Here is a 23,365-nt window from a genome sequence, read left to right as displayed (position 1 = left end):
ATTTTGAGTATTTCAGCGAGCTAGCTTTGTTAAAGCAGCTGTCTTTATCACAGGCCATGACTTATTGCTAATTTTTATATTTTTATAAATTACTTATGGATTTAAGGCGTGACAGCATTTCAAAGACTACCAAGCTGAATGAATGTTTCCTGAAAATTATAGTCTAGATTTATCTTTCTTTATCGCATTTACTATCAACCAACTGCAATAATTCAGCACGACAGACTTCTCTGGGTCTTCCTTCCTTCAACCTTCACATCCAGGTATCTGCTCCCAATCGTATGGCTGATATGTATAGACGTGAAATGTTTACCACCATCACTTATCATTACATCAAAGAAGGGAAATCATTCATCCATGCCGAACTCGGCCGTGAAACTTGAGATCCTTCTGTCCTTGTCTTTCCTAACTGCAACCTCCTACATTTACCCTTGCTGCCTTCGGGGAGGAGTCCCACTCTTTTTACACCAGTCTTCCCTTCTTGTTTCCCTCAGACATAGGCTAGATAAGAACATTAGTTGGGCCGTTCCGTCTACATTAAAGAGAATGATCAATAAACAAGGAATGCGCGCGTTCACAATAATGATGTAACAAGTCTTACAAACGGCTGAGGTCTAAAATATTTTAAAGGCCATCGATTGTAGCTGCATTTTTCAGAAGTCCCAGAAATACTCAACCCCATTCCTTCCTTCTTATCAGACTAAATGTGGGTTTACTTACTACTAAAGAGAATGTCAAGTTGAACAGTACTATACATAAACAAACAACGCTATAGCCTTTACCTCCAGAGAAGAATCTTCCTCATGATATCTTGAATCGTACCACAACTAGTTCTGGTGGAGTCGATGAGAAACTTATCGTTTAGTCCTTCTATAATTCTAAATCATCACACGGCTTCTTTTCACCTTGACAACAAGCTCTAAACTTCAAAGTGAATTGTGCAAGCATATGGACGGTGTGGTAATGATAAGAATGAGTTCACGTTTAAAAAGAAAGAGTTCAAATTATAGGCCCAAGCAGACAGAACAGAAAAGTTTTCATTAGCATAGTAGGGGATAACGCTGTCCAAATGCACATACCTCCCTGCGAGAGCAGTAAGCAAATTCAGTTTAAAGGCGTTCAGCATTTTTTTTTCGGCTTTGGTGGTGAAAAAGAGTGACATTCAAAGACAACAAACCCATCCAAAAGTGATTTTCATTCTCCTCAACACTGCACAAAATCTTTGAGCAGAAGGAATTTGATGAAATGTTAGTTGCGAATGACGAAGTAAAAAAAAAAAACTGGAAACTAGTTTTCTGTTAAAACGAAATTAACTGTAGCGAAAAGATTCCCCCATGATAGGGAAGCATCAGATTTTACCTTGAATTCTTTTTGAAAACGCTCGAAGACCTGACTGACAAACAAGGTTTCAGATAGAGAGCAGCTTCACAGAGCTGGTCGTAATTTGTCAGCACCTCACGTAAGTTCAGAATGATATATCTCAGTATCTGACTGACAAACAAGGTTTCAGATAGAGAGCAGCTTCACAGAGCTGGTTGTAATTTGTCAGCACCTTACGTAAGTTCAAAATTATATATCTTATACTGAGATATATCATTTTGAACTTACGTGAGGTGCTGACAAATTACGACCAGCTCTGTGAAGCTGCTCTCTATCTGAAACCTTGTTTTGTTTGTCAGTCAGGTCTTCAAGCGTTTTCAAAAAGAATTCAAGGTAAAATCTGATGTTTTCCTATCATGGGGGAAATCTTTTCTGTCACTAAAACAATAAAATTATCGACGTATTTAATAACAGAATTCAAATGAAATCTTCGCAGTATTTGGAAAACCTGGCCTTTGTTCATTCTCAAGAGGTCAGTTATTTTAATAGAATTTAATACGACTGATAAACTGTTAGTACACGATATAAGGTAACAAACTTCATTAGTTATAGAACTTCAAACCTCATTTAATCGCTTGTTCAACAAGCTGCTGAAAAAGTTGAAGTTCTCGTTCCGTTGCTACTTGGGAATTCCTTTTTTTACCGTTATTTTGTAAAAAAAAAAAAAAAAAAAAAGTACATACTGGATTATCAACATCAATTTTTTTTAGTATAATAAATTTCCAAATGTCCTTACATTGTCCGTGTGTTTAGAATCACATAAAAACTCGTCATTTCACAGAAAGGATACGCCTTCAATATTTGCTCTAGAAAATTATTATTATTACGAGCCTATTCTTGCTGGAATAACTTTATTACCATCGTTACTAATTATTACGGATAATATTATGTCATAACCTGCACCTGCATTGCGTAAGAGGAGTCTTTCAGGAAATGAGAAATCTCTCTCTCTCTCTCTCTCTCTCTCTCTCTCTCTCTCTCTCTCTCTCTCTCAGCATTACGACGAGCCCTATTATGTTTCCGAGCAGATGACTACACCACAGAAATATAGCATTTTTCAAGGTGTACCTTTCGTTACATAACATCATCCCTTAACAGAAAAAAAAGTGGGCAGTCTTACAAGATACTGATTAGCGGGCCGTTGTCATATGAGACTTTTCACAAGGTTCGCAGATGAGACAACACGTTTTCAAAGGGTGACAGCCCTGATGGCCACGCTATGCCTGCTTCTCTGATACACAAGGAGTGCTCTTTGTCACCTTCTTCGTGATAGTCTAATGTTTCGAAACGATTACTCAGGCAGTAATTGAGGAAGTCAGGTAGTTTACTGACTTTGATTGATTTTTAATACTAGGAGTAATTGGTGTTATAATTCCAGTGGTAATGGATTCTAAAGTAGATTACTTATATGAACTATGGGTTCAGGAGAGGAGTTTTTATCCCCAGGAATTGCAACACCAGTCTGCATACGGTAAATGATTCACTTTCACTAACGTTTTATTCTCTCTCTCTCTCTCTCTCTCTCTCTCTCTCTCTTCAATGTGTGTGGGCAATGTTTTTGCCAAATGTAAGATATCTGTGAAATGTGACGCTCTCATTTATATGTTTTTCATCGTTTTATGACGTTTGTGTAGGCTAGTCTCCCTCTCTAACGATGAAATTTGTCAGCGTGAGGCTTGTCTTTGGATACGATGGAATAGACGAAAAACATAACCTGATTAAAGAACACTAGAAAACTAAACTGTCTACAAAGCAGAACATCGAGGTAAATGGATAAATAACATTATTTGCTCCTTGCTATTTCCCTCCTAAAATTTATCAAAATACCCTTGCTCTATTAACGATTCATAAAGTGCCTTGAAGCGCCGCAAAATCTTATAATCTAATTCAATACCTTCCAGCTAATTTCATCTAAATCTCCCGGGTTCGACTTAAAGGAGGTACATTGGAGGGAAATGAATTCCATTAATTCACATTATGAAATGGACTTACATACCTGACATAACATTTCTTAACTGGATACCTACTCCAGTAGAATTCATTTATTCATTACACATTCCGACTCACTGATCTCAATATTTTCTTGTTACAGAAGCTACCTTGCTAGCTTAGATCAGCGATGTTCGTCTTCTGATTATTTGTTTTAATTATTCATAGAGATGAATCAAAATAGCTTACCCTATCACCGTGTCCTTCCAGTAAAACCACGTTAAGTTTAACTAAGGGCCTTTTAAACGTGAGGTTCATCTCATATATGTATGAAAGTAATGAAGACCATTCTGTCACCAATTATGAAAGTAATGGTTTTTCACCCTTCAGTGATTCCTGTTGTTTTGAGACTGTTGAAGATCCAGGTCACGTTTCTCTACCCGTTTTTCATTGACCTCTTTCAGCAGAATAAAATTAAAATCAAATGGCTTCATCTGAATAGAAAAAAGGAGCGATACTTACGTAAGAGCATAATCTCCTTACTCGAAGAGGGCTCATTGGCAAACCGCTCATGCTGCTCTAACCTCATAGATACTAGTGGCCACTCTACTGTAATTATTGTCTTTTTCCCCCTCCTTTTTCTTCACGCAAATACGAAAGGAACAGAACCAGTAATACGCTACGAAAGCCATCTCTTTAGTATTCAGTTCGCTAATCCTCGCAATTACTTCCCGACTGAAACTAATCTAGATGCTACGGACTTAATAAGAAGGATGATCTTGAGACACTGTTAACGTTTGAACGAAATTAAGCCGTTCATTGTATCTTCATTCGTTTAGTAATATTTTGGACGTCACACTGCCCTAATTAAAACACCAAGGATCGAATTAGCAATATGCTAAATCATGTGCATCTCCTGTGATTTTTTTAGCTTAACACCATAAGGGAATATATATATATATATATATATATATATATATATATATATATATATATATATATATATATATACACACATTATGTATATATGCACGCATATAAACATGTACATATGCATGCATCCATACATATATATACAGTATATATATGCATATATATATATATATATATATATATATATATATGTATGTATGTATGTATATGTATATAGTATTTCTACAATGGTCCCGTCAATGAAGATTATCAGAATTATCTCACGTGAAAAAAAGACGGAGGCACAAATTGTAAAGGGTATTACACACCTTTATGAATATAACTTACAAAATGAAGCTAAAGGAGATCACAGCAAAAAATAAGTACAAGAAGCCAAACAATTCAATTATGCACAAAATATCCCAAAAGATCAAACATGCCTGAGGTGGAATATAAAAATCACCAATATATAAAAAATTTAACAGCTTCTTTTACTTTTTATCTTTAAAAATCATACAGTCCATTCATCGCTTCACATTAAAAAGACCATCGCTTAGTCCCCGGAGACTGGGGCATTCGACCTTTAAAATTCTAACAATTAGCAGAACGACGGTCATAAAAAGGTTGATTTCCTCCTATCCGATGATTATGGGCCAGTAGCGCATGTTCATTATGATGAGGGCATAGTAAAACTTCCCTTTTTGTTTGCATCACACCATGTTCACAAGGGCTTAGTCTGAAGTCGTTACTTTCACTATTCTGCGCCATTGTTCTTTTTTTTCTTATTTTGTAGTTTGTATGGGCGTCAGTTACTCTGTCACAATTGATGAACGCACGTTAATCTATTATATTTCGAAATTTAACGTCATTGTCTATAATAGCCGATCGAGACTACAAAGTCTACCCCAAAGCCAAATCAAATCCCTTCAAAAAGAAGGCATCACGCTTACCCCATACAAATGGGAAAAAAGCACGTTAACAGAAGAAGAAGAAGATCTATGATACATTCTATGTCATCTGCCACCAGGTCCTTGGGTGGGGGATTTCTTTTCTTTTGATGGAAGGGCGCCAGACCAAGTAAGGCATAAAGACGTAGAAATATTAGTTGGTATTTTTACGTCATCCGCTTTTAAAGATCTCATACATGTCTCTAACTATGACACAGGTATTTTTTGTAATTGGATCTTAACCCTTTCATCTAACCTTATAATTGGAAATGTGCCAAAACCGTCAACAGTTAGCCATCTATTAGGAGTCCGTGGGAACTGGACACGTTTCTTAAATGCATAGTGTGTCAGTTTTACATGTCAACCTCGTCTAAACACAATGAAAGAGATCTGTCATTTAAATACTTAGCTTTTTTCTTTACCTCAGCCTATTCATCTAAATTATCATCTACTTCACCTTCTTTGCCGATGTCCTAATTACTATACAGAAAACAAAGTTTACAGAGCTCATATCTCCATTTATAATCAAATCGACACCTCTGTACTTTGCGATTAGATTCCCGTAACTGGAATATCCTACTTCCCTTTTCTCGACTTGAGGGAGACTCGGCGAATACTAAAAATATATCACCATAGTGATTCTATGATGATGTCCAGTCCTTTATCGCTGTACTTCATTTTCTACATTTTAAATTTTTTCACTGTGATTCAAGGTTCTTACTTTCCAATTTTCAGTTTATCATTAGTGTTTACAAACAATAAGAATATTAACAACCCCATAAGCACTAATTCGAAATTTCGTCCATCCATCAGAATGAACTAAAGGATAGCCAGTTCCCTACAGCGCAGTTCAGAGCTAACTAAGGCCAATGAGCACCACATGTCTTTTGGTTTTATGGGCAAGGATGTCTGCTGGACATCCAAAGTTGAATCCGAGAAGATAGCGCACTTGGTGCCTTAACTTTAACCATAACTAGCTGCTAATGACGATACGGTGCCCATTCAGAACAGGATTACAGTTCCTGACTGCAGCATTTGCCTAAACAGGTGGTAGTCTACAACTACAAAGCAGGTTGTGCTCGTGACGCGAGCTCGGCCCCCAGATCCAGGTAGTGTTAGTTGAATCAACTGGGAGCAGTGCCCGTTAAAGCCAGAGACCCAACTCCCTTGAGTTATTAATATAACATACCCCAGTTACATAACCCACCACCGTGTCCCCCCCCCTCCTCCTAAGAAATATATCGCTACAGAAGGAAGTCTTAGAAAAAAATGCTGCAAAGCGAGGATTAATCAACACCAACCTTTGAAAAACACAAACATTACATATATAGTTGATAATAAACTGAGACACAATGCAAATAGAATTGGTACTGCATGAATTATTCTTTATTAATCAACACAAACTTTGCAACGTTTCTTTGCAGAGAAAAAATTTCTAATTACGCGGAAGTCGACGATATTCATGAAACGAAGTCCCCGATAGGCAAAAGATAAAGTTTATGGAAGGCTTTGAGTCCAAGGCCACATCAGCGAGAGATTATGCACATTATACGCTCTGTCAGGAAAACCAATAGTTCAAAAACAATATGGCAACAAGGGGCCCTTAGTATGGTAACGACCTTGGGCACACGCCTATCGTTACCTCGGTGCTGTTTAGTCTTTGCTTATACCCACAGTTTCATATAGCTGCTTTGAATCTCCCAAAATGGTTGATATATATAAATTTACCGGTGACGTTGTTACGGCAGAATTTCATGTTTATTTCTAGAAAGATCTTATTTTCTCAATGTTATAGATCATCAGATTCTGAGAATAAATTATTTGAATTGTCTTGGTGTTATGATACTTGGAAAATTTCAGCCTCATATTGTCTAACTGTGTCAAAACCGGCTATAAGTAAATACAGCTATTATAGATTCGCAATTTTGGCGTTTAATTTTAAAATAATTTTAGACTGGGCGGCGAGTAAGGAAAGATTTTAGTCTATGGTGTAATTCGTTTTCTTAATTAACGTAAAATCTCATTTTCTTTTACTAAAGGAACAGTAACTCAAAATGAAACTAGTCTTTACACTTTTTCTTTCTTTTCTTGCTTTTCAAAGCGTGTATTTCTATCAACAATGAATCCATGAAAAATAAAATGTTATTGAACAAATTATTCAGTCCTCCAAGTATCAGAATTATCGTCGTATTACTGGAATTTGGTCGGCTGCCTTTCAAATAATGATAGTGCAAGTTTTAGGCCTAGGTTAATCGGGAAAAATAGAAGACGACAGTAAAAAAATTAATTTGTATGGACATCCACATTCAATTTCCAGTCGATTTGTAAAGGGTTTTCAGCTTTGTGTACAGAATTAGCGATGCCCCGTTAACAAAACCTTTATCAAACATAGCGAACCCAAGAATGCAAGCTAACACTGTGAAACTAGCTAACATCTCTAGCAAACAAGCACACACACACACACACACACACACACACCCCAACGCACATCATAATTAACACATGTATTATATATTTTATATATATATATATATATATATATATATATATATATATATATATATATATATATTGATGCTAGAACTGGAGGATAGATGAAAGGGAAACATTTTTCATGATGAGCTGAATAGTGGCAGAATCATTAGAACAGATAGGTCTTCACATCCAGGATGTGCGGGAATACATGCACGACAGAGGTGGATGAGACAATAAAGGTTAGCAGTCACTTTTCTTATGCAAAGACCTATGGTACCAATAACGAAGGTCCCTCATCACTTTGTAAAGGAGAGGTGGGGAAGCAGCCCAACGAAGAAAATGACATAAAAAACTGGAAGGTCTTCCAGTTTTTTATAACATTTAGCAATCTCAGTAAGCAAGCCCTTAAGACAACTAAGAATTAAGCTAACCCAAGCCCATTGTTATAAATATCAATGTCAAAATAAGATCCAGAATTTTGGGTAAATATATAATCTGATACCGAGGAATATGTTAGTTGTTGCGTTATTTTGGGCCATTTTATAAAAAACACAAAATTTGAGGGCCTAGTAATCCCATAATATCTAGTATAGATGAAGGAAAGCCACGCTCTACGCTATAGGCCTACATTGCATTCTTCATTATAAGTTCACAGTAATCGCGAGTGGTCATGTGACGTGTTCTACACTGTTTTCCTGATTTTCAATATGGGGCAATCGTTAGCTATTCAATTTAAAAGATACATTATGTCGATTATCATTATATAGTTCACTTATCGCTATAATTTGGATGTTATTATATCCATTCTGACGTCTGACGTAGTACTGATTTGACTGTCACTGTAATATACGTCAATGAAACTGTAGAATGCATGAAGGAGAGTTCAAAATGCATAGCAGGGGTGTTCAAAACGAAATTTAAGTGTTTCTATTGTGCGCATTAACAAGAACCACGTATTTTCAATTACCATGATGACATTAACCATGTTTTGTTGTCGTATTCTTGAGGTAAGCTGTACTGCGTTCGAAAAGGATGATAATAGAGATAAGGCATTTGAATTCTGATCACCTTACCAGACATTTTACATAATTCTAATTAGCCACAATGATCTCCCAACTTCTCGGCTTCCTCCACTTTTTTATGCCTATATCCGAGTAGGAAACAGACGAAGAAGCTTTTTATCTTCGCAGAACTCGAACCATTAGACAGAACTGATGTTCCAGCGAGAACGCGTTTACCCTCTGCTATGAATACAAACAAGTCTAGTTTAGCTCATGCATGCATATATCGGTTGAAGGTGAAAGCTTTCCCATTTTATTGTTACTTTTTACCAGATGTATATGCATTTGTAGTAGCCACAATGGCCTCTTAACTTCTCGATTTCTTCAGACTTTTTGGATAGATTTATTTCTAAAAGGCTTTGAGTTTGAAAAATCAAATGACGAACCTTGAAAAAAGCCTCAAATTCCGGTGGAAAGATTCAAATTCGGGTACGATGGGGTCATGGTAAGATAATGGTTAAGTAGACTTACGCACTATTCATTTTATAGAGGGTAAAATATAACGAGATTTTATCAGTATACTAAAGCTATGTAATTTGGTATGCTGCCACCAGTGTGGCGCTGCTGGAGCCACGGGGAGTTTTGCCAACAAATACCCGGGACAGTGAATAGGTGCTTAGTGTGTGCTGCGATTTTTTCGTTCATTGTCTTCATAATGGAATATTGTGTAGCTTATAATTGCAGAATCGGGTACAGGAATTCTTCAAGAGAAAATGGAATAACATTTCACAGGTAAGCCAAAGCATACTGAATTTTATTTACCCATAATTTTGTGCTAGTCAGTGAAATATCTTAAGCAATAGACTCCCTTTCTCTGTTAACTTATATTTTCAGCTTATTATTGTGAAATATAAATGTAGTGGCGGGCTCGGTTTTCAAATCAGAACATAATTAATCTTTTATATGCCACAGAATATAAGTAAAAAAGATCTGGTTCGTTATTAAAAATGCTTGATAGTAAGTAGGTCTACATCTTTTCAACATGTTACTGTGATGCATGAGGAACCTGTGTTTTGTCAGTCAATGAGAATTCTTTGCAGTAGGTAGGCCTGTAGGATACTGTCTATGCTATCAGTTTTTCAGCTTTAGACATGTAAAGAGAGCCATAGGGTTGTTTAACAAAAAAGCATTTTATCAAACGGTTTCTCAACGAAACTCAGAAACGTCGCACTCGGTGAGGGTATTTTAGGACGACATTAACAAACTAAAGAAAACTTCTTATTCAGTTCAGCGTCAGAGTAGTTGTATTTGCTGTAGGTATGACGAATTGTGTTTTAATTTATGTTTTCATCGAACAATGTGTCTCATAGATTCGTAATAGCGAAAAAGTGAAATTTGGTAGCTAGGCCACACTTGTGCGATCAAACTACTCACTCCGTAAAATGCCATCTTATTTAAACGGTGCTCTAAATACGACGTAATTTCGAATATATCAAAATAGTTTCTCTATGGTAAAAGGTATGCCATTATCATGAAGGGAAAAATAATATCATTTAAGAATGGCAACAACTAGGAAAAGAATCTTGGCCAGGCAAACGCTAGATCTCTACCTATTGATTCGTCGGGTATTTTTATTGTTTTGTCTTTCTTTTAAGTATAATTATATTCCAAATAAAACATTATGAACTATCAGCATTCTGCATGCATGTTTAGCTGCTTGGGTATTTCTGGGAGCTTTGTTTAGCGAAGATTTGGAAACACATTCAGCAAAGTCTATTTCCAGCCAAGCGCCGCTCGGCGCATTGTAAACAAAACGACGATGCGGAGAGGCTTAGCTAAGTAATTTCTTTGAACAGTACTTGTTAAATAAAGACTGCCATAAAAAGGTATTCCTTATTTAACAATTCTCCCAAGTATCGTTCCGAACCCTTTTAGAGCAGCAAGAAATTACTTAGTTTATCTTCATAATGAAATTGTATTTGACTTTTCAGTATGTAAGATATATATGCAGATTAACACGGAACACATTTTTCTGATAAAAATTGTATTCTGCTTTCCAATATTTTAAATACATGCAGACTTTCTAAAGTCCTAACTTCTACTACAATAGACCTCAGAACGATAACATTTCTAAATATATTATATAGTAATGACTAATTCGCCAGTATTAACATTCTTATAGTAGTTAAACGCGAGGGGGCGGTGGAAGCAATGTGCTGCCTTTTTTTTTTTTTATAGCAACATGTGCTAGACTAGGTGTTTCAGTATGGACGCCCGAAGTCACGCGCTTTGCGGGAAATCGCCACTCCATCTTACAGACCAAGGTTTAGAGTCTCTATGTATGTATGAGCAGAAGTTAGAGTTTCTTGAAGAAACTGAAAAACTAATAGAGCGCACTGACTATTACAAATGCACACATAGATTTATAATGTGTGTGTATATATATGCATGTATATATATATTATATTATATATATATATATATATATATATACATATATATATATACATAATTATATATTTTATATATATATATATATATATATAGAGAGAGAGAGAGAGAGAGAGAGAGAGAGAGAGAGAGAGAGAGAGAGAGAGAGAGAGGTATATTTAAAGGTATAGATATATAAATTGATAGATGGACAGATAGATAGAGCGGTGTGTGTGTGTGTGTGTGTGTGCGTATGCTTGTAAATTATCATAACTTTCCAGCCATCGAGGCAATTCCGTTGCTTACCGGAAATCGACATCTAAATCCCGGTTCCATTAAAAGCACCTGACAGCAAACTGTTATCGGTATTATTGAAACTTACCATATTCTCATATCGGAAAGTATACACTACACAGTTGTATGTGTGTGAATATGATGTTCGTATCAAGAAAAGGAAAATCCTTAGCTTTGCTTTTAGCATAGTGAGACTCGACTACGTGCCATATATAACACTTTTTTGACAGTACAGAAAAATATATATATATATATATATATATATATATATATATATATATATATATATATATATATATATATATATATTTATTTATTTATGTATTATATATATATATATATATATATATATATATATATATATATATATATATATATATATATATTTATGTATTTATATATATACAGTATATATATATATATATATATACACACACATTTACTGAGCCCTGGCCTTCTGCTCGCCAGTTCATCCAGCTAAAAATGGTTCTTAGAGTCTGCTGTGATCAAGAAAAAGGGCTAACTAGCAATCTCACCTATGAAGATTTGTTGACGCCACCTTCTGAAAGAGGAATTTTATATAAACAATGTATGAATATACATATATATATGTGTGTGTGTATGATATACATTTATATATGTTCCCAATGGGGATTAAAATCGAATCTGGTTTAGAAACAACAGACATCGGCTCTGACCACTCGTCATGGAGAATTTAATGTTAAACGATATTTGTATATATAAAAAGCAGTGACGCGTATATTCAGTAGGTGAATAATATATATATATATATATATATATATATATATATATATATATATATATATATATATATATATATATATATATATATACATACATATATATATATATGTATATGTATATATATAATATATATTTATATATACATACATACACATATATGTATATATGTGTGTGTATTTGTTAATATATATATATATATATATATATATATATATATATATATATATATATATATATATATATATATATATATATATATATACTGTATATATATAATTGTTGTATTTTGGTTTTACATTTTCAGTGAAAGTGCATGAGGCAGAGATATGAATATTGACATTTTTAGCTCTATTTCACCAATTTTTACATTTAAGCTCGAAAAGAAAGCCATTTCTTTACTGAACCTTTATTGCATTCCATTTCGGTGTTGGACTGTATTTTCGAAAACACGCTGTTTTAAGATGTATATTGAGCTGATATCTATTAGTTGCAACAGCGTGACTGATAGCAATCGTAGCTGACCGTGTCAACGCTGTTGACGTTTTGTAGTGTAGCAACTAACGGGCGGTCGCAAGCGCATTACCCGAGCTACATGAGCGCAGACCAATTCAGTCCGTTACTAGCCGTTGGACCGAGAGGGAATGTCGCTATCGGCTTCGTGAAACAATCGATGGATCTTAGTGCAACCGCGATGGCTTTATATTTGACGAGTTATAGAAGAGCTGTTGTGCAATGACTTGGCAGTCTCTTGGAAGAAGAGCGCTGTAAGTTTACATGGTTTTGAGTGGGTAAGTTTTGCCTTTTCTTCCTTCTCCTCTGATTTTCCGATCGAGTTAATTTCGTAATTACCTCTCCGTCGCCGGTATCTAATACTTTTAATTGTTGTACACATAAAAATTCGCAAAATTCGTCACAATTATTTTGTATGATCAAGAATGAAGGATCTGATAAGATTTTCACATCTGAGATGGTTTTTGTTGGTTCGACTAAACCAGTTGAAAACTTATTAGTTTCTTTTCTCGGTAACGACTTTTTAATGGTGATGAAATCAAGATGGTCATGGTTTAGCAAATCAAGCGCTGTCACTGTCAAACAACTGAAGATAAGCCTGAAGCTTAGAAAACAGTGGGCTAAACCGTTCAGGAAACACAGAGGAAAGACGGAGAGTTCAAAGCGTGACGAAATCAACACCCCGAGGAAGTGGTAGCTAAACAAGAAGCTTCAAAGAACAGTACCCTTAGAAGTTTTAGATAACAAGTCTCGGAGTTGTGAATTAACGACAAGGTTTAAATGAACCAAACTTGGAGGGAGAAAGCGGCTACTGTTAGAAGTTAAAACCTTTTTTCCAAATATATTGATACGGTTTTAGTATGTGAAAGATGGGAATGGTCTGCTTCTCTCAAAATTACAATGAAGTAAATGTTAACAGGCTTTAGGCATAAATTCCATTGACCATGGACATTGTTAATACTTAGTCTTAACGGGCAAAACACTACTGGGTTACACTGATACACGTTAAAAGACTTATTCTTAGTATACTATCCCATTTACCGTTTACAACTCATACCATTCTTTACCTTAAACTAAATCGATCCGAATATTACAAAAGTTTAATGATGAGTATAAATATGAGAAATATGCTATATCCTAACGCCAATAATTTTCAACTCAATATGGATAAGTACTCGATACACCACAACATATCACACAACCATAAACAACACAAATTGCAATTTACGAAGGCGTTGTTCGGTTGACAATACTTCTAAACCAGTCAAAATGGCAATGACCAAAAGTACTTATAATTAAGAATAGCAAGAAAGCAAAATATGGCTGAAATACATTGATATGGAAAAATGATAAAACTCACCACCAGGAGGTTGCTATTTTTAGTTGGTAAGTCCAGAAGCGCTTGTCACTAACAAATCCAGGAGGCTCACTTATGCTTATTCTCGTTTTACATGCTTCCGGAGTAAACCAAACATAAACAAAATAAGGACGGTAGACATTTCACCAAAGCTCCGGGTACAACACTGCCCTCTATTAGCCTGATGCCAAAATACGAAAGTTTATTTATAAAAATACCCAATATTATAATAGAGCGTAACAACAGCAAGAAAAACAGTGTTGTTCTGGACGTCTCCGGATGTGAGGTCTATACATCATCTAATGACAAATAAGTCTTGCATAATTCTGAAGCAGCTGCTCAGAGAAGAACACGACGAGCCTGAAAATCACATCCATCTATTTTTTCTTAAAGTGACTCGCTCATGATGCAGTTCTTTCAAAATATGTTGCTGTTTACTTACAAGTTCGAGTTCTTCGTTGGAAGGATGGGTAGAGCTGTCGCCTAGCACGCTGTTGGCCCAGCGTTCGACTCTCCTACGGGCTAATGAAGAAGTAGAGGAATTTATTTCTGGTGATAGAAATTCATTTCTCGTCATAATGTGGCTCGGATCCCACAATAAGCTGTAGGTCCCGTTGCTAGGTAACCAGTTGGTTCTTAGCCACGTAAAATAAATCTAATCCTTTGGGCCAACCCTAGGAGAGCTGTTAATCAGTTCAGTGGTCTGGTTAAACTAAGATATACTTAACTTAACTTACAAGCTCTTAATGCAGATGGATCTGAAGAATTCATCTTATGAATCGTTAAACATCATAAGCGCTAAAGCAAACCCAGTTGCATCTACGAAGAATAATGCTTAAGGTCAGAATCAAAGGAATCAGCCAAGATGTAGTCAGGTCGAGAATCAACTTCCACAAAATTTGCAGCAAGAGAGGGATGATCCATGAAGTGGGTAACCATTTATATATGTCTGGAAAGGTCAGCTAGGAATCTGGGTATCACTGCTCGAGAGGAAGAAGGTAAGGGAGGCATTTGACTCCAAAGGTCACAACTGCTTTTGACACTGTCATCAACCACAGGAATAGAATAGTCAAATAATTAGCTCTGAATTAGTTTACAGGGAGACTTTAAAGTTTGCTTTGGGGGAATCGCGTTAGTCGTCAAGAACAAAGACAAAAAAGGCCATGAAATTCGTGTGAAAAATTAGATAGACGACCAGCAGATCTTACTTTACGGAATCTATAATTATTAATAACCAAAAAGGAGGCTGTAACATTCCAAGTGTTTTAGAAGGTGAGCAACGTCTGATGTCTCAGAAACCTTAGCTGTTATAAATGTAAGATCAGCAGGACAATAGTGAGACTATCTGTGAAAACAGAATAAGAAATATATAGTAAATACCAGTGTTTAGAATGAGGTCAAATAAAAGCAGATCATGGAGGCACATTCGCCCGCAAACTCCCTGAGAAATCGGAGTGTGAAGCCATCAGGTCAGCAAGTAATTTTCATCTTTGAAGTAAATTAAGTGCCCTGCGCACTCCAGATAGAAATGATAGGAGGCATATGGTGCTGGTCCTAAATGCGTCGCTGATTTCATCAAATAAGAGTAGATATTGGCAGGTCAAAAAGAGAAGACTGTACTGACGTTATATAGTGTGACTAACTATCTTGAAAGGTGAATGAGACAGGATTAGGTCACCCTTTTATGCTTCCTTAGGGTTAAATCATTTCCCCTCGACTGATTACATTCCTTTATCCTGACTTTTGATCTTTATAAGGTACAGTGTAATGGAAGTCGTAGAAAACGTGACAAACTGTGTTGCAGAAAATACAAGATTAAAATGAAATGCTTACTGTAAGAGCATTAAAATAATTTTACCATACTTAACACATTCTTTCCCGATAAAAGAGGAATGCATTTATTTTACCCTTTTACTCATTACACCACCTTTATCACTTTGGACAGAACTTCCTTGAGAATCTATTTTCTGGATTCTCATTTAACGAGAATGCTCATAACTAAGGTATGTGACGTTTTACAGTTAACTAACATTAACGTCAACCTACACTTAAATTTGCAGTCCCCATTTCTCGTTACTGTTGCACGAGCACTGAACCACTGCTCATGCAGGAGAACAACAGTTTATTGTACCTTTTTGGTCTAATTGCTTCAAAAAAAAAAAAAAAAACTTCCGGATCTGGATTTGAACCAGCTGTGAAACTTGAAACCAGAATTCTCATTCACGACCAACCTTCCGAAAAGATTTCATAAAAGTATGTCTACATCCACACTGGACTGGGTTGGCAACCAAAATTGAATTGCACCATTCTCCCGTTGTTCGCAATCTTTTCTGAAGGTCCTTCGGTTGCTTCTTGTGAACATTTGGACAAACAGAAAAGCTTGAACGAAAGCTGAAGATGAGGACGATGATGATGGCGGGAAAAAAATGAATTATGTAACAATTATGAGCCAGTGTAACAATATCATTCTAGTTTTTAGCTTCTGTATAAAACATACAGTTTACTGAGCAGTGTTTTTAGAGAGAGAATAATAATTGGATGACATTAAGAAAAAGTTCTATAATAGTGCAAATCGTAACGTCTGCATATAAAGAAGAAAATACAAGAGGTGATAAATTCCTCAGCTGGATTTCTACTCAGAGCCCTACATCACTGGCAGCCTTCAAGCTCCTAGTTACCTTAGCTGAAAATCGCTCTCGGTGTCTTTGGGTAAATAAATGAAGGATAAAGCAGCAACGCCTATTACGGCTTGCCCAGTAGCAAGAGCCCGTGCTAGCATAAGGCTGGCTTAAACTAAAACAATAACAGCAACGGCATTATGGTCACGACGTTTTTTCTCCTTTTCGTTAAAAAATATCGTTTATTCTTCATGAGTCTTGAAACACTAAGTTTTACAAAGGTGTATATAAGTTTAGACAGTCTCCCTGAAACTGTTTCATGTGGTTCTAAAAATAAATCCGTCTTAAGGCAGTCTTCCAGATATTTCTCAACAATCGGTGAAATAACTAACTTCAAATTTGGTTTTGGTATTGATTGTGGGAGAAATGTCAAGTAGGGACGCATGATTTATATGGCTATTTACCTTGGATAAAGAACAAAAAGATAAGCTGTTAACTGACACATTTTATGAAAGTATTTTTAAACCCTAATGGCTATTTAATCAGAATATAAAAATCTATAGATCAACGAAAATGCCAGCAATTAGTCTTTCCTACGTTGGAGCTTAGATTAAAGTTAATAACCAGAAATCCTTTTGCAAATAAATTAGATTTTCAGGGGATGAATACAAAGTTTTAAGCTCAAGTGACTGTATTTCTGATCGTTCGTGTTTGTTGAAGAAGCGTGCAGATATTTCAAGCCATTTGGTAATTTGTTAGAAGAAAATGACCAGCTGTCATTCGCTTTCAGCTTCATTCGAAACGTTAAAGGTCTTCTAAATGTCGTTCAGAGTGACAGAACGAGATATAAAAAATAATCTTATAAGCCTAAAAGCTTTTGATATCAGTTCACATTAACTAATTTTATGCAAGGCCATGTGACTTAGGCACTGGAATTAAGGTAACTTATTGATTTTAATATTCTATGCATTTTAGCTCTTTAACCGTGATAAATTTATGCTATCATCACGAATTGATAGTTAGCTTCATTACAACTCAATGGTAACCCTCTTTACAACTCAGTAGTAACTCTCATTACAACTTAATAGTAACCCTCTTTGCAACTCAGTAGTAACTCTGATTACAATTTAATAGTAACCCTCTTTGCAACTCAGTAGTAACTCTCATTACAACTTAATAGTAACCCTCTTTACAACTCAGTAGTAACTCTCATTACAACTTAATAGTATCCCTCTTTGCAACTCAGTAGTAACTCTCATTACAACTTAATAGTAACCCTCTTTTTCAGTAGTAACTCTCATTACAACTTAATAGTATCCCTCTTTGCAACTCAGTAGTAACTCTCATTACAACTTAAGAGTAACCCTTTTTGCAACTCTCATTACAACTTAATAGTAACCCTCTTTACAACTTAGCAGTAACTCTCATTACAACTTAATAGTAACCATCTTTGCAACTCAGTAGTAACTCTCATTACAGCTTAATAGTAACCATCTTTGCAACTCAGTAGTAACTCTCATTACAACTTAATAGTAACCATCTTTGCAACTCAGTAGTAACTCTCATTACAGCTTAATAGTAACCATCTTTGCAACTCAGTAGTAACTCTCATTACAACTTAATAGTAACCCGCTTTGCAACCTTAATAGTAACCATCCCGGTGAGGTTTCCTGGTTACCGGGACTCCCTACCCTACCCAAGTCTTCTCCCTGTTGTGCTATGTTGCATAAAATCGAATTTTCAGGGTCAACATCACTGTCAGTGTTAAGGTCAAAAATAGCAGTGGCACCGGAATAATGCGATGAAACAAGATAGATTGGTAAGTTAAAGCTCATATTACAGAAGATCCTCCAAAACACTTTTTTTTCTGTTACTGCTTAAATAACTCTGAAGTTCATGATTTCCAAAAAAACATTTGCCAAGATTGAACATATGTGTCTTGTTGTTGAATAAGGCAAGCATCTCGTAGTTCAGTTTGGAAAAGTCTTTGATTATATTTATCATCGAAGTTCCTCCATGATAAAAACTGTAAATTAAAATCGTTTGACAATTGCCAATAAGTTTTCGACCCTTAGGCTCTCAAATCAGAATTCTAGGTCACTTATATTCGACAATTCAAGAACTTTGGAGAACTCTGGTTTCAAAATAGTCTTAAAATTTTTGAAATCGCCAATTCTTCTCTTAATAATGTACTTCACATTTCAGTGCCTTAGTTTTTAATTAAATGCCAAAACATCTTAGAAGATGGAGAATTTATTTGGATATCTATTACTAAACCCAAGATTTTTTATGACTTTTTAAACTTTATAACTTCATCAGAAATTTTCACCTAAAGAAAAATTAAGTTTAATGGGAATAACGTCAAAGGAAGGAATGCGCGAAATACCTGAGATTTTTTTTACACTGGCTAATTTTCCTTCAGCAGCTAATAGTTATTTAATGGTTGATGTAATGAATGCCAAGATTGAGGGTTCTAGACGGTATACGAAAAATCTAGATTATTTTTTTCTTTTAGCTCATTCTTTTTTAGTTCACTTATGTTTCTTTTGGATAGTCGAAATTCCACTTGATCAATGGCAACTGTTATCAGTTTGGATGGCTGTTCTGTAAAGAATATTCATTTATCAAGGTTTGCTCGTGTCCATATTTATTTTGTTAGACAATAGCTATTCAGTTGCCTTGTTGTTCATAGTTGACGTTCATGGTTGTTGGAGAAATGTTATTGCATGAATTACGATTTCCTTTTCTGTTATTTCAAATATGATATTCCATCCAAGAGTCATCTTCATGTCAATAATGAATTACGATTTCCTTTTCTCGGTTATTTCATAAATTATATTCCATCCATGAATTATCTTCATGTTAATAATGAAATATATTGATTAACTGAGATGTTTATATGTCAAGGGCTCAACCACACCCGAAATATTGGATAGAACTTATAGATCCAGTGAAGTGAGGGTTACAAGAATTGGCTCCATATTCGCTAGAGGAAATACGTCCAGCCGAACATAACATTGTAACTCTCTTCCGCAGTAGTCAAACATTCAGTCCAGCAGCAATTGCCTGTTCGCTGCTTCTTGCTAGACTCCTAGTCTGATATTAGCTTAGTTCATTGCTGAAAACAGAGAAGGAATACGTATGTATGTGGAACACGCGTGAAAGTAAAGAAAGCATAAATACTTGAAACCCGTTTAATTCCAGTGTTTGTAAATATATAAACGTATGGATTATAGTGATTCTCAACCGATGTGCCGTGGCACACTGGTGTGCCACGAGATTATTTCAAGTGCGCCGCGAAACCTTGTCACGGCACACTGGAAAATACCCACCGGATTAAAACCCTTGGGGGTCATTCTCTAAGAAAGATTAATGTGGCTTTTTCCTGTGACTTTTTTTTGTGACTTTCCTACCTGTGACTTTTTTAACTCGACTCAGTCATACTGCCCGCTTGCAAAAAGAGTTAAATTCATGTTTGGTGAAAAGGCTGAAAAAGAAATGAACAAAATCCCATTATAAAATGATATAATACAAAGGAGGATTTTACATTTATCTCAAAATACTGAAAAAAATGGTCAGAAAAAACTGAAGGATTCTATTGTTGCATTAACCGTTGATGAGTCCACTGATATCAGCAACAGTTTATAGTCACTCGCTTGCATTGTTCGTTTTGTTGATGGCGGTAAAATAATCAGTCAGTTTTTGTGTTGCAAAGGATTGTCAGCAACTACTAGAGGTCAAGATATTTCTGATGTGATCACCAGCTACCTGAAAGAAATGAATTGAACTTGGAAGTCTTGTGTCGGCATTTGCACTGACAGCCATTGCTTTTTACATAGAGAAGTTCTCGTTTCAAAAATATCGCAAGAAGATTTAAAACAAGTGTTACACCAGGTACTTGAAATAGTTAATTATATATCCCAGCATAGCAGATTACTAATGCATGCCGAAGTTCGATGGCTGTCGGAAGGTCAAGTGTTAATTCGTGTTCACGAATTACACAAGGAGTGAATAGCATTTTTTGACCGAGAAAAGCAGGGAAAATTCTGTGGATATCTTCGTTACGAATTTTGGCTGTCTAAACTGGAATATTTAACGGAAATATTTACTCATTTAAAACAATACAAACAGTAGCATGCAGGGTAGAAACGAAAATATTCTCACTTCAACAGATAAGTTGGTTACCTTAAAGAAATGATCCCTATCGTTGTCACCCATCTGACAGCGCTCGATGAAAACATCGACCATTATTTCCATCACTGAGCACAGAAAAGTCTGATTGGATTCGAAATCCCACATAAATGTTCCTTCTAATATTGGACTGTGAAGAAGAAGAACTGGCCACCATTTCTAGTGATCGAGGGCTTAGAATAAAACATTCGACAGTACCCATTGATGCATTTTGAACTTCTATACAAGAGGAATGTCCCACATTAGCTAAAAAAGCTTTACCACTTCTGTTACAATTCTTTATCTATGTGAACAAGGCTTCTCAACCCTAAATAACATCAAAACTATGAAGTGAGAGAGACTACGCTCAACTGAAGAAGAAAAATCGGTCTGCTTATTGCACATTCCACCAGATACTGGAGAAGTCGCAAAAAAACCAGGCACAGGTTTCACACTATTAGGCTGTACAATTGACTAAATACTTTAGGAATACTGGAATAAGTAAGTTCATAATAATGCGTGTTTTTGTTTTTTTAAGTCTGTGGTTCCATCTCGTAATATCTGAATGTGTATCCTTTTAAATTTTGCCAAATGTGCCTTGATATTCTTATGAGGTCTCAGGTGTGCCGTTGGTAAAAACGGGTTGAGAAACACTGGATTATAGTAATGAGATTGCTATAGAAAAACTGCTAAATTTTAAATATACATGTCAAAATTTGAAAAACAATAAAATGAATATTTAAAAATCACTTTCTACATCATTCAAAAGAAAATGCGAGGAATTATAGATAGTGCACTAACATATAAAGAATGGATGAAGGAAGCGCTGAAAAATGCAGAGGGTAGACGCAGTTGTCGATAGCCATAATTTTCTTATTAAATAAAATTCTTAAATAATTAATTTTAAATAGCAAGAAACATTCGATAACTCGATTTTTTTCCATAATCAGTCTTTTCAAGCTTAGCGCCAATTCATTTTTGAGATATTCGTATAGACTCAATAAACACTTTTGCAAGAACATACAGCTTATTTTTTATTAGATATAGATTTTACAATTCTCTTAGTACTAAATACTTTTATGCATTTCAGTCTTTATAAATTCAGTGTAACCTATTTCAGAACCTCAGCATTCCCAGTTATTCAAGATTCGTAACAAAAACTTCAAAAAATATTGATATCAAGTTGTGAGAAGGGATCAAAGCTTATCTTTCATTATGAAAGGTTGGTCTTAGGACTGGCTTTCAAGTCAGTACAGAGGGGTTCACCGGAAGTAACTGGTTGAGAATTCTTGGATTTGGCTGATGTCGATAACGTTGTTCTTTAGTTAATGAGAGGGACTAGTTAACCAAAGTGCAATCTTTTATTCGAATCTGCGTTAAGCATGACCTTGCTACAACTGGTTTATGTCACAATGATAAGACAAAGCGTAAGTTTAGGTTTTTCATTATCTAGAGATCAGCTCCAGGAAAAACTGGGATTGTTTCAGGTGCAGAATGTAACGGCAATAAGGACGCTTTAACCACTAAGCTGGTAGCAGAAAGCCACACGGAGTCTAAACCTGATCGCAGAAAGGCATAAGGAGTCGTTATTTAAGCACTAGATTTGATATAAACGAAGCTTGAAATTTCAAGTTAAGTACGTTGCCCAAGCCTTGAAGCGGCTTGTTTCAATGATATAAGCATGGATTTTTCATTATCTAACGGGAAGCTGGCTGGAACAAGTGTTAATATTCTGTATTTCCCGTTACCTTTTCGTACTTCCTAATGAGCACCATATTTTTTGGAAGCTTGAATTTCAAGTTAATGGCCCCTGTGGGCTTGTTTCATATGAATAGGGTTCATCTGAATAATAATAAGGGCCAGCACTGGCAACCAATGCTGAACCATTGAATTTAAGTAATTTCAACTTTTCTTTCAATAAAGAACTCGCGGTAAATGCTCTGAACCGGAACCACCTTGTCTGAACCCCATTAGTAGTTTCTAAACCATATTTTTCATCTTCAGGAAGAGAGGCTGTAGAGAGGAGAATACGCCAAATGTCTGACCGGCCTTGATCTTTTTACTCTTACGTAATTGAGGCCTATGAGTTTCATGACGAGATCATCCTCTCTGTCTCTCGTAAACTAATGTCATTTGACTTATTCGATGCTTCATATTTTAGCATTACTTTACTAGCACGAAGTTAGAATACTTATCATGTGAAAATAATATACAGAAGAGCAAGTTGTGAAGACTGTAAGACCATAGGGTTAACTTGCATGCTAAATTGCAAAACTCGATAAAAGTTAGAATATTATCTTAGGTTTGCAGGAGCCTCTTTCATTTTTGATAACTTAGTTCGGTTGACATTTGAAAACTGGGCCTGTAGGGCAATAGGAACCGCAGTTTCACTGATTTCCAGAGAAGTTTACTTACCTTGACATTAACAGTTAAAAATCTCTCTCTCTCTCTCTCTCTCTCTCTCTCTCTCTCTCTCTCTCTCTCTCTCTCTCTCTCTCTCTCTCTCTCTCTCTACACATTCAGAAGAGACACATGTAACGACATGCCCTTTCATAGTATCACTTATTCAAGAAATCG

At 35.6% G+C, this 23,365-nt stretch overlaps 2 protein-coding genes across 4 annotated transcripts in view; one reads left to right on the top strand and one right to left on the bottom strand.

Annotated features, from left to right (window-relative positions):
- Positions 1-14,065, bottom strand: part of LOC136845814 (patched domain-containing protein 3-like) — a 170,901-nt gene extending 156,836 nt beyond the window's left edge. Inside the window, exon 1 of the mRNA XM_067116181.1 lies at positions 14,004-14,065. The gene's annotated coding sequence lies outside the window, so the exon portion shown is untranslated. The remainder of the gene's footprint in view (positions 1-14,003) is intronic.
- The window catches only part of LOC136845815 (otolith matrix protein OMM-64-like), a 152,326-nt gene that overhangs the window by 97,967 nt on the left and 30,994 nt on the right, over positions 1-23,365 (top strand). Inside the window, exon 1 of one of the 3 annotated variants that reach the window (XM_067116182.1) lies at positions 9,300-9,436. The exons of 1 other annotated variant lie outside the window; for it this stretch is intronic. In XM_067116182.1, the coding sequence (XP_066972283.1) occupies positions 9,360-9,436 (77 nt within the window). In that variant the 5' untranslated portion in view covers positions 9,300-9,359. Of the gene's footprint in view, positions 1-9,299; positions 9,437-12,759; positions 12,922-23,365 lie in introns of those variants that run through there. One more of the 3 variants, XM_067116185.1, reaches the window with a different exon arrangement.

Source organism: Macrobrachium rosenbergii, chromosome 14 (assembly GCF_040412425.1).
Source record: "Macrobrachium rosenbergii isolate ZJJX-2024 chromosome 14, ASM4041242v1, whole genome shotgun sequence".
NCBI lineage: Eukaryota > Metazoa > Arthropoda > Malacostraca > Decapoda > Palaemonidae > Macrobrachium > Macrobrachium rosenbergii.
This window is presented reverse-complemented; position numbering and strand designations above follow the sequence as displayed.